This window comes from Myotis brandtii, unplaced genomic scaffold (assembly GCF_000412655.1).
Source record: "Myotis brandtii unplaced genomic scaffold, ASM41265v1 scaffold995, whole genome shotgun sequence".
NCBI classification, from domain to species: domain Eukaryota; kingdom Metazoa; phylum Chordata; class Mammalia; order Chiroptera; family Vespertilionidae; genus Myotis; species Myotis brandtii.
The window spans coordinates 684,894-696,017 of record NW_005372150.1 but is presented as its reverse complement, the minus strand read 5'-3'; the positions used below and the strand labels follow the sequence as shown (position 1 = coordinate 696,017).

General features: G+C 50.3%; 1 protein-coding gene across 4 annotated transcripts in view; it reads left to right on the top strand.

Annotated features, from left to right (window-relative positions):
- The window catches only part of NUP210 (nucleoporin 210kDa), a 120,105-nt gene that overhangs the window by 86,357 nt on the left and 22,624 nt on the right, over window positions 1-11,124 (top strand). For all 4 annotated transcript variants that reach the window (XM_014533634.1, XM_014533633.1, XM_005886617.2 and 1 more), the window contains exons 21-27: window positions 3,800-3,928; window positions 5,000-5,127; window positions 5,220-5,355; window positions 6,710-6,772; window positions 6,996-7,175; window positions 9,702-9,782; window positions 10,259-10,390. In XM_014533634.1, the coding sequence (XP_014389120.1) occupies window positions 3,800-3,928; window positions 5,000-5,127; window positions 5,220-5,355; window positions 6,710-6,772; window positions 6,996-7,175; window positions 9,702-9,782; window positions 10,259-10,390 (849 nt within the window). The remainder of the gene's footprint in view (window positions 1-3,799; window positions 3,929-4,999; window positions 5,128-5,219; window positions 5,356-6,709; window positions 6,773-6,995; window positions 7,176-9,701; window positions 9,783-10,258; window positions 10,391-11,124) is intronic.

Genomic DNA, 11,124 nt, shown 5'->3' with positions numbered 1-11,124 from the left:
GGGTGGAGGGGAGCTATGGGGGGAAAAAGGAACAACTGTAATAATCTGAACAATAAAGATTTATTTTTTTTAAAAAAAAAGCAGCACATGTGAGTGCTAGTCCATCCCGTTCTGCACCTCTGCACCTCCTACCAGTCTCAATGTGCTTTCTTCTTTCTCTAGTTGTAGTACTTCCACTCAGCCAGCTTTCCCATGGTTCTGGATGATAGTTGTTTTGTATTTTAGTTGTAATTTTGATGTGGTTGTGGGAGGCAGCAAGTATAGGCATTTACCTATGCCGCCATCTTGGTTCCCCCCTTAAAGCAGTCCCTTTAACATTTCTTGCATTGCTGGTTTGGTGATAATATACTCCTTTAGTCATTTTTTGTCTGGAAAGTTTTTTATTTCATCTTCAATTTTGAATGATAGCCTTGCTGGATACAGTAGTCTTGGATTTAGGCCCTTGCTTTTCTTTACTTTGAGTACTTCATACTTCATGCCACTCCCTTCTGGTCTGAAGTGTTTCTCTTGAGAAGTCAGCTGACATTCTAATGGGTACTCCTTTGTAATTTTTTTTCTATCTCTCTCTTGCTGCATTTAAGGTTCTTTCTTGGTCTTTAACATTTGCCATTTTAATTATGATGTGTCTAAGTGTGTGTCTCTTTGGGTTCATGTTGTCCCAGAGCTCCCTTAAGCTATCTCCCTGCTTTCTAAATCTTTTTTCTATTTGCTGTTCTTATTGGGTATTTATTTCTACCTTGTCTTCCAGATTGCTGATTCAATCCTCTGCTTCATCCACTTTACTTTTAATCCCTTCCAGTGTGTTCTTGATATCAGATATATCATTCTTCATTCCTGTCTTGTTCAGCATGAAAATGGAATCATGACCTCTATTTCCCTTTTCATGCTGTTTTCCTTATGCACTAAGTTTTCCTTAAGCATATTTTTAAAAAAATATCTTTTTATTGATTTCAGAGAGGAAGGGAAAGGGAGAGAGGATAGAAACATCAATGATGAGAGAAAAATCATTGATTGGCTGCCTCCTGCATGCCCCACACTGGGGATTGAGCCCGCAACCTGGGTATGTACCCTGACTGGGAATTCAACTGTGACCTCCTGGTTTCTAGGTCAATGCTCAACCACTGAGCCATGCCGGCCGGCCTTAAGCATCTTTATGACCATTGCTTTGAACTCTATGTCTGATAGGTTGCTTGCCTCCCTCTCATTTAGTTCTTTTTCTGGATATTCCTTTTCTCTCATTTGAGGGTTGTTTCTTTGTCTCCCCATTTACCTGTCTGCTTGTATTTGCTTCTATGTATGAGATAGAACTGCTATGCCTCCCTCCCAGTCTTTGTGGAATGGCCTCATGTAGAAAGTGTCTTAAGGGGTCCAGTTGCATAGTCTCTTTGTTCACCTGAGCTGGATACTTTAGGAATGATCCTTATGTGTGCTGTTTGTGCTCTCCTGTTGTAATTGGGACTTGATTGTTGATGTCCCGTTTGTGGGAGGGATCTCTCCTCTCATTGGATGCCAGTGAGCTTCATCCCCAATGTCCTCGTGCCAGCTGTTATACAGGTGTTTGGGTCCGCTATTTGTGGGGCTCGCTGGATTTTTCTCTGATGTTGTTGAATCTGGTCCCTTGATGTGTCTATCCTGTGCCTCATGGTAGCTGCTCAAGTGCAGGTGTATGTGAGTCACTGTCCCTTTCTGGTCCTAGGCAACCTGATTGAGGTCTGAGAAGTTGAATCCTCTTGTAGTCCAGTGGTCAGGGACTTCTTAGCCCAGAGGCTGGATCTGTCTTGAGTCTCACACTTTATTGACCCTGTTTTGAGCTGCACTTCCTTCCCCCATGGAGCTGGTCCTGCAGCTGTCAGCTGCAGCGGTTGGGGTCCCACTGGCTTTTGCCTCACTGAGCAGTATGGGGTAGTGTCCGTGGTGGGGACCCAAACTGCTGTTTTTGACTAATTAGAGCAGGTGTCAGCTCTGGAAGTGGCAGAGTGTGGTGGATGGAGCCCTACACTGGGAGCTTAGGCGCCTGGATTCTCTCATCAGCGCTGCCCCTTCAGGGCTGTGCTCTCATTCTGTGCAAGCCTCCATTTCCCCATGTGTTCATTGAAGGTGTTGGACTAGAAACAACCCTTCCCAAATAGGTGAGGGTACATGGGTTTGCAGACTGCCCCCCTCCCCGCCCCCGCTCCCCAGAATTTCCAAGTCTTCAAGCTAAAAGTAAAACTAAGCAATCAGGCTGGAGCACCGGTTTCTTTATGGTTCCTGAGTGGCTCAGCTAACTGTGCCCATGGAACTTGATCTAATGAAGACAAGTTTGTTGGGTGATAGTCTACACTAGATGTTAGGCTCAGTCCTGAGGATACAGTAGGGGATAAGACAGCCTGGAATGGGCTGACACAAACAAGGGTCTACACCAAGACTGAATTACAGAAGGTATAACTGCACTGGAAATGAGCAGAAGTGACAGGAACTTGGCCAGTACGGGGTCAGTGAGGACTTCCCTGAAAGGATGCTTAAATAGGGACCTGAAACATGAGTGTGGCCAGCAGGTGAAGATGTGGGAGAAGGATCCCAAATCTTTACTTAGGAAAGACAGTGCAGACCTGAGGCCAGCAGGCAGGTGCTGGCCAGCTTGAGGCACAGAGAGAACAGTGTGGCTACAGTGTGGTGGTGCTGGGGGACTGTGGTTTTCAGTGAAATTAGAGCCATGGGCAGAGGCCAGATTGTGTCAGGTTCTTACAGGATGTGTTAAGGCCAGATTGTGTCAGGTTCTTACAGGATGTGTTAAGGATTTGGACTCACTCTCTGGGCAGACCTTGAAGGGTTTTAACCTAGGTGTGATATAATCATATTTGGTTGTCTCCTTAGGGTCTGAAATTTTATTTTTTTCCCCCCACAGGTTCTTGATATTGAAATTCTAGCTTCACAAACACTAATTCTGTCAGTGTACACATTACCCCCGATGAATGTAATACAACAAAGTGAAGGCCACAAAGTCAGGGCAGACAGAGATGGCAGGCAGCCCACTGGGCTCACCACTGGCTCCAGAACTTACCTCCACCTTTCCAGCCTCCCAGACCACCCAGTTGAGATATGCACCTAACAAGTCTGACAAGTTGCTGCAAATCCATCTGCAGAGAGAGTGATGAGGATGTCGTTTGGGGAGAGGTTCTTTTGAGGTGGGATCCATGGAAGTGGGTAGAGATAGAAGAAGGTTTAAGAAGGGGGCATCTTTGGCAGGCAATGAAAGACTGGAAAACAGTAACTCACATGTGTTCATTCAGTCAGTACATTTTACGAGGTCTCTGACTCAAATGGAGCTGTGGTAGAAATGAATAGAGATGAATGAGACTCAAAGAGCTCACACTTACATGGAGGCCTCCAGCGTTTGTTCCCAGGTTCTGACTCTGTGAGTTCAGGCTGAGACGTCTTGTGCCCTTCCAGTCCCTGACTTGCCAGATGCTTTTCTGTTACTGGAGCTGAAGGTGCAGGTTGCCTGGACAGGGAATATGGAATCCTAGGTTTGAATCCTCATTCCGCCTCCAAGTTGCAACTTCCATTTTCTTCTTTATAAAATGTACAAAGGAAGTAAATGCTCTCTGAGATAATATCCCAGCATTTTACATTTCAAGCCCATCCCCTGGCTGGCAGTGGGAACTCATGATGAGGAGTGGGAAGGGCAACATTTGAGTTAGGATTTTCTCTGTTAACTACTTCCAACCCTGTCCCAGAGGTCTCTGTGAGATGGTATTCCATGGGGATAGCCTGCTGCTGTGAAAAGCTGTAACTGAGCCTATCTCTGACCCTGCAGGTATACCCTTTGTTCCCGGGCACGTCAACCATCATGATCCACGACTTGTGCCTTGCCTTCCCAGCCCCAGCGAAGGCTGATGTTTATGTCTCAGACATTCAGGAGCTGTACGTCCGAGTGGTAGACAAGGTCAGTGTCAGCTTCCCGATGTTCCCCTTCTCTGCTGATTCACAGAAACCAGGAAGATGCTGTGGTCATGGGAGATATTTTTTCTCACATTCTTTGCTTTTTCTCCTGGTTGCTGTGTCCCTCCTGGGTTGCTGTGAGTTGGCACTGCTGTCTCTCATCTCTGCTGTTCTGTGCACATAGTGCAGAATGAGCTCTGAGGTTGTACTTCTTCGGCCCAGTGGACAACAATAAAGCTTGGCTGCAAATCCCCCTTGGAGCTGTCTCCACATCAGCCTGGACCAGGGATTCCTGTCCTGCAGCTGGTGCGGGTCACTAGCCAGCTGGGTGCACACCTTGTGGAACATGATATTTTCTCCCCACTATGTAGCTTTGGGAGTCTCAGGAATTTCATTGGCAATTGAATGAAGCTCACTAATGCCAAGTCTTTTGCAAAGTAAATACATAATAGATATAGGCTTTTCTTTCATGTAAATAGGAAATGTTTATACTCCAAATACCTAAAGTAACTGTAGCTAGATTTACAGAGAGTTACTGTTGGTTCCTATTTTTCTGAGTGGAGAGAATGGTTAATTAAAAGGGAAGTGTTTGAACAGCTTAGGCAACTTAAAAAGCCAATATTCTCTTACACAGCCTCAAATATTCCTCCTGTGGTCTCATTTTCACTGGTGATTTGCTGACCAGATTTCACTTAGCATTTCTGACTCCCATTTCCTAAAGTTCTTACTGTATGTATTATATGCTGCCAGGTGTGAGATATTCAGTCATTGTGCACTTATTGAACTACACTACATCGGCTGCCATTCTAAGCTGTGCCTTATCTAACTCGATGGTTAGTTCTTTAAGAGTGGGGAGTGTAATTGATGCATCTAAGTAACTGCTTGTATACAGCAGTTATTCCATTGATTTTCATTTGTTGATTGGCTAATAGTCTGGAGGTCAATCCAGGTGACCTGTCCCTAATTTCCAGGTCTGTGGGTTTGAGGTTGGTGACATTTCTCAGAAGGTCATAGGTTGCTGTAGGTGGTGGAGTTGGTCATTCCGAACCCCCTGAATCTGTTCCCTGTGATATAGGTGGAGATTGGGAAGACAGTCAAGGCATATGTCCGTGTGCTGGACTTTCACAAGAAGCCTTTCCTGGCCAAATACTTTGCCTTCATGGACCTGAAGCTCCAAGCAGCCTCTCAGATCGTCACATTGGTGTGAGTTCCCCAGGGGTCAGGACAGAGCATCTCAGGGACGGTGCTGACAGGTCTGTCTGGGGGAGAAGTCCCAGCCCTTCCCTCTGTTCCAGCTCCCTTGACGAGGCCCTTGACAACTACACTGCCACGTTCCACATCCATGGTGTGGCCATTGGCCAGACCAGTCTCACTGCAGTTGTGACTGATAAAGCTGGACAGAGAATCAACTCAGCCCCACAACAGATTGAGGTAAAGCTGTTCCTCTTCATGCCACGTGGGGTCAGCCCAGCCCCTGGTGGGCACACGGGTGGAGAGGGGAGGATGTCCTTTTTGTGATAGGCCATTTTAGCATCTGTGCCCTACAGTGTGCCTTGATTACCAGCCTCAGGGAGCTGAGGGCAGCCCCAGAGGAAGGGCTGAGCTACTTTAACCTCCCTCTGGGACATGGGGGCATTGATGTTGCTCAGAGAAAGGAAGCACCTTATCACCCAGCAGGGTAATGGCAGGCACTCTAAGCTGCTGTAGTGCCAGACAGAAGTTGTGGACAGCTGTGTGGATGCTCCTCTTGGCAGTCAGTCTGAATGTTAGACGGGACCCTTAGAAGGGGCAAGCTTTCGGGATGGGAGCGCCTGGAGCAAGCAACTACTGGATAGGGGAGCACTGAGCTCCCCCCAGCATCATCTCAGCAAGTGGTTTGGGCTGTCATGTGGTGTTAGCTTTTGACAGGACCCCCACAGTCACCAGGGACCTAGGCAGCCATGACCAAGAAGTCCTGCCCAACTTTATTCTTCTTCAGCAGCACTAGACTGTTTGGCTCCTGCTGGCACCTTCCAAGCGTCTCGGCCACACATGGGCTTGTGCGCTGTATGTTAATTAATCTGTGTCTGACGCTGGTGGATGTGGACTGTGCCTCCACATGGAAGTGCACCTTTCTCCTGGTGGAATGGAGTTCATTTCTGCCTGTGAATAGCTCATCCCTGAGACTAATCCTCACACACAAAGCAGCCTCTCAGCCACTGGCTCTTTTGCTCACCCTTAAGCTCTCCTCTTGCCAGGTGGGGGTTGGGGAACAAGAGGAAGATGTGGGGCTTTGCCTTGCTGCAGAGATGGGGCATCCTCCTCCCTACCCCTGGGCCCACTTTCTGAGAAGTTTTGAGGGCATTGAAGTAGAGGTAATTTGTCAATAGGAATTTAGAGAAATTTGGGAAAGAGGCAAATTTCCAAAGATGAGTTGGGGAAATCTGAAAGGCAGTGGATTTGAAACTGACATGCAGCAAATCTCCCAGATCACAGGACCCACCTGATCCTACAGGTCTGGGCTGGAAAATGCATCTCTAATGGTTCCCAGGAGACCTTCACAAGCAGTAGGACACGCCCCCAACCAAGAGCCTTGGGCCCGTGGGTGGGATGAGAGCTTGTGGGAGCTACTCAGGCTCCCCCAGAGTTGGCACAGGACCCCAAGGCTCTCCTGGGTACCCCTTCACAGAGGAGTGATTTCCACGCACCATGTTCCCTTCTCCCTGAAAATGGTGAGTGAATTATGCCCAACAGCATGAGCTTGGAATGCAACGGTCCCCTCTTTCTCTTTTGTCTCCACACCCAGGTCTTTCCCCCATTTAGGCTGATACCCAGGAAGATGACGCTGATTATTGGGGCCATGATGCAGGTATGAGCCAAAGGCCACATCCTTATGCCACCCACATCCACGGCCAGGCACCAGCAGGCAGTAGCCGCACACCCTGCCCGGGCTCCAGGTGCGCCCACCTGCCATGGGCATCGACAGGCTGAGATGGAGTGCTCTGGGATGTTACCACTCTCATCCTCTGGAGACAAGGTGTGGCTGCCAGGAGGATAGGGGTTAACGGCACTGCTGTTTCTCCCCATTCCAGATCACCTCTGAGGGAGGCCCCCAGCCTCAGTCCAACATCCTCTTCTCCATCAGCAACGAGAGCCTGGCAGTGGTGAACTGCGCTGGGCTGGTGCGGGGACTCGCCGTTGGCAATGGCACCGTGTCCGGGGTCGTCCAGGCCGTGGATGCTGAGACCGGAAAGCTCGTCATCGTGTCTCAGGTGACAGGCCTGGGCTCCATCAGAGATGGGTGCTTTCTGAGTCCGACCTCTCGTGATGGGGCATACTGCCCCCTAGCAGCTGCAGGGTGGTCATCTGTGAAGGGGAGGCAGCTCTGGTTACTGGGTTTGGGCTCTGCTCCCAAGGACCATCCCTCTCTGAGGGTCTTGCTTCTGCCTTCTGAGGCTATAATCCCTGTCTGTCACCTAGATCAGCCCTGCCAACTCGAGGCACCTGGATTCTTCTCCAGACTGAGTTCCTAACTTCTTTTTAAGGAACAGGGTCTCCAGCCCCTGCCCTGGGGATGGTGCCAGCTGTGGTGACAGACTCTGCCCAGACCACTGTGCACCCCTCCTGTAGCCTCAGCACCTGGCAGTTGTACCCCTCTCCCTGTTTCTAGGTGAGGGGCTAGGGAACCTGCTAGAAGCCCCAGTGACTACACCGCAGTTCTAGGACTGACCTGGGCCTGCCGACAGCAGAGCTCTCGGTCCCTTTGTTCCTTCAATTCAAGCAGGGCTGGGATGTTCCGAGGAAAGAGAAAGGGTGCTGTTGGCTCTCTCACACGTTGTGGATTACAGTGTGAGTTTTCAGAGGTGTGCGCTGGCTTGGCTTAAAAGCATAAATAATAGACACCAACAGTATTTTGGGCCTGGATTTGTATTTCCAGGAGAAACAAAACTGGAATCTTCTACTAATATCTTTGGCTCCATAGAGGTTGTCTTTCAAGCCTCTTTGCTGAGTGAGGACATTTCCTGGTTGCTTTTCTGGGTCAACATGATGCTGGAAAGCCTAGATAGGGGAGGCCTCTCCTTGGGAGAGCCCCACTGCTCCATGTCGGTGGGACTGGCTTCAAGCACATGAAAGTTGGTGTCCCCAAATCTGATGATTTCCCTTCTTTCCAGGGGGGTGGGTACCTCTTTGGGCCCTGGAAAGGAGATGGGAGATCATTTCCACCTCCTGAGAAAGGCTCAGATCACTTGGAATCTCCCTGATACTTTGGCCTGCAGTGACCTACAGAGCATCTCAGGGGAGGCTGCCTCATGCTTATGGCTGTGATGGAAAGCCAGGCTTAAGGAGAGCATTTTGTTTTGTGTAATGCTTCAAAGCCCAGTCATCCTGTTCCTTGCTGGAGCTGGGACCCTGGAAGAAAGGAGCTGGGGCACGTGCTGCCCAGGGAGGGAGGCTGATGCACCCTCCTCCCCCTAGGCTGACTCTGAGCTGACGTTGAGTTCACTGATTTACTCCTTTCTCCAGCAGTTTCAGTGTCTTCCATGTACCCCAGTTAAACTGTGTAGTCCTTTTGAATCGTGGAGGTGGACACTGGTTCTGCCTGTCAGTTTGCTAAAGATCAGAAAGTGTTGGGAATGTAAAAGTCTACCTTGTGGCACATCATGTTTCAGATAGGTGTCTTGGAGAATAAATTAAGGAACAAGGAGGCTCTGCCCTTGTTTTCTCTCTAGAGAGAGTATTGTAGCCATAGAAACTGGCTTACTTTTCCCCTCTTGGGGCTCCAAGTGGCTGAAATGGCAGCTGACTGGAAATTTGGCCAAAGGGACACATAGCCATGCATTTCCCTCCTGGCTATCTCTGCTCATTGTGGTCTAACCTTGCTGGGCCACCCCTCTTTCTGTGTCTCCATCTGGCAGGTTGGGGACAGGGGCTGCTGGGAGAAGACCCTAATGCCCCTTGACAGAGGGAGAGGCTATACGAGCCCCGGCAGGTGCGAGCTCAGCCCGAGGCCCATGTATCCCCGAAGGGATTGTGATTCTGGTCTGAAGCTTCCAGTTCTCTCTGTCCAAGAATCAGCACCCAAGGTCAAGGGGTGGACCAGGACTGGCAGGAGGAGACCGAGTAATGAGAACAATAAAGGAAAGGAAGGGAATAAGGGCTTATTGAGGACCTACTATGTGCCGGGCATTAGCCCAGATCACAATATACAGGAGATGGGCTCAGTGTGAGAGCTTAAGGGTCTTACTAGCAATACTCAGCATGAGTCAACAGTACTATGAAGAAGCCAATCAAGTTCGGGTAGGTTTATAGGAGAATAAAGTTCAGAATGAAGGAGGATGTAAAATCTGCTCTAATCAGACTCTGCCTGGCTCCTGCATTTGTCCATCTACTGTGCTCAGTCAGAGAGCAACAGGCTGGATTTGGGGTTGGGAGTTGGGAGGGTCTGGAGACCTGTACTTCCCAGCCTAGAGAAGAACAGTCCCCAGTCACTGCCCCCAAGTCTCTGCAGTGCTGACCTGCAGCACCTGGATCCGACAGATCTGTAGGCTCAGAGAGCCAGGCTGGGACCCGGCCCTCCCCCAGGGAGTGGGAGAGGCAGTGACCAGGTCCGTGTGAGGTGAGCCACCCACAAAGCTAAGCCACCTCTGGAAGAGAAGCACTGGGCTAGACATCCTGTGGATGCCTTCTAGCCATGTGACTGAGCGAGCCTCGGAGGAAGCAGGGGTCCCTTCCCGAAACCACTGTTGCTAGCACAGTCCCATCCTCAGCCCACCTGAGCTCCAGAACTCTTTCCCCAGGATCTCGTGGAAGTGGAGGTGCAGCTCCTGCAGGCAGTGAGGATCCGAGCCCCCATCACTCGGATGAGGACAGGGACCCAGGTGAGGTGGACCCCTCTCCAGCCCCTCCCCTCTGTGCTATCTGAGCAGCCTCTGGCAGGTTTGGGGCTCTGAGTTCTGGTTCAGGATGAGCTTAGGGGAGCCACTGCTGGGAGCAAGGGCCCTGCAAGATGAAGAGAGGAGACCATAGGCAGGGACCCAGGCGGGGTGTGATGGCTGCTGGGGACTGCAGGTCCTGAGAGGTCTAGGGGTCATTTCAGGCATGGAGTCTCTCAGCCAAGGTGAAATACAGCCCACGGCTCAAAAAGGATGGGTGGGGAGGTGCTTTTCTATCACACCTTCCTAACCTGTGCAGCCCCCATCGCTGGTGAGGGCAGAGTCGAGGCAGCTCATGTTGCACAAAGGAGACACGAACGTCCCTGGGCAATGGAGAGGCAGATGGGGCAGTGCCCAGGGCTTCCAGGGGTGCTCCTGGCAGTGGGACTCTGCTGGTCACAGGCCTGGTATTTCCCCCACAGATGCCTGTTTACATCACTGGAATCACTAACAACCAGAACCCTTTCTCCTTTGGTAATGCTGTGCCAGGCCTGACCTTCCACTGGTCGGTCACCAAGAGGGACATTCTAGACATCCGGGGGCGGCACCACGAGGTAAGCATCTGCCCAGAGCCTCCCCTCCATCCCAGGCCAGAGTTTGGGCAGGGAGGGTCCTCCCCAACTCTGCACACAAGGTCTGCATCTTCATATAAGGCCAGCCCTAGCCCTTTTCTGCTCTCTGTCTTGAGGCTTATCAGGACACCGCCCAAACACTGCCACCATTCTCTCTCCCCCGATGTGTGTCCTCGACTCTCAGTCCTGTGTCTGGGAATATGGTCTCCCAGCGATCCTTCCCATAGTGCTCAAGGACTGTGCAGCCCTTTTCATTTGAGGCTCATTCTTGCTAACCACTATAGAGGAGTTTATGGCTAAGCTACTAACAGAAGGCAACAAAAATTACAGCCTTTTGGGGGCATCAAAAAAGTCCTAGAATGTCACAGGGTTGCTAAACTGTAACTTCTACCCACTTTCTGAGATGATGCTGGAAGCCCTGGGGTTTTCTCCTGGTCTATCCCAAAGGCTCTCCAGTGGTGGGGGCTCTGCCCTCCTCAGATCTCAGAGCTGGCAAGTGTTGGAAATGACTTACTTAAACCTCTCTTTGTGTTAACTGGAACTCATACCTGGGAAGAGACTCACCTAGGGTTGCCCAGTGAGCCAGTGGGGAGAAGGAACTGGGTGCCAGGCCTGGTGACTCCAGGCTGCCACCCCAGTTAGGCCTTGGGTGTACAGGACCCGAGTGGGATGTGGTTCTGGGATAGTCCTTCTTGCCTTATTCGTGAATAGTGATG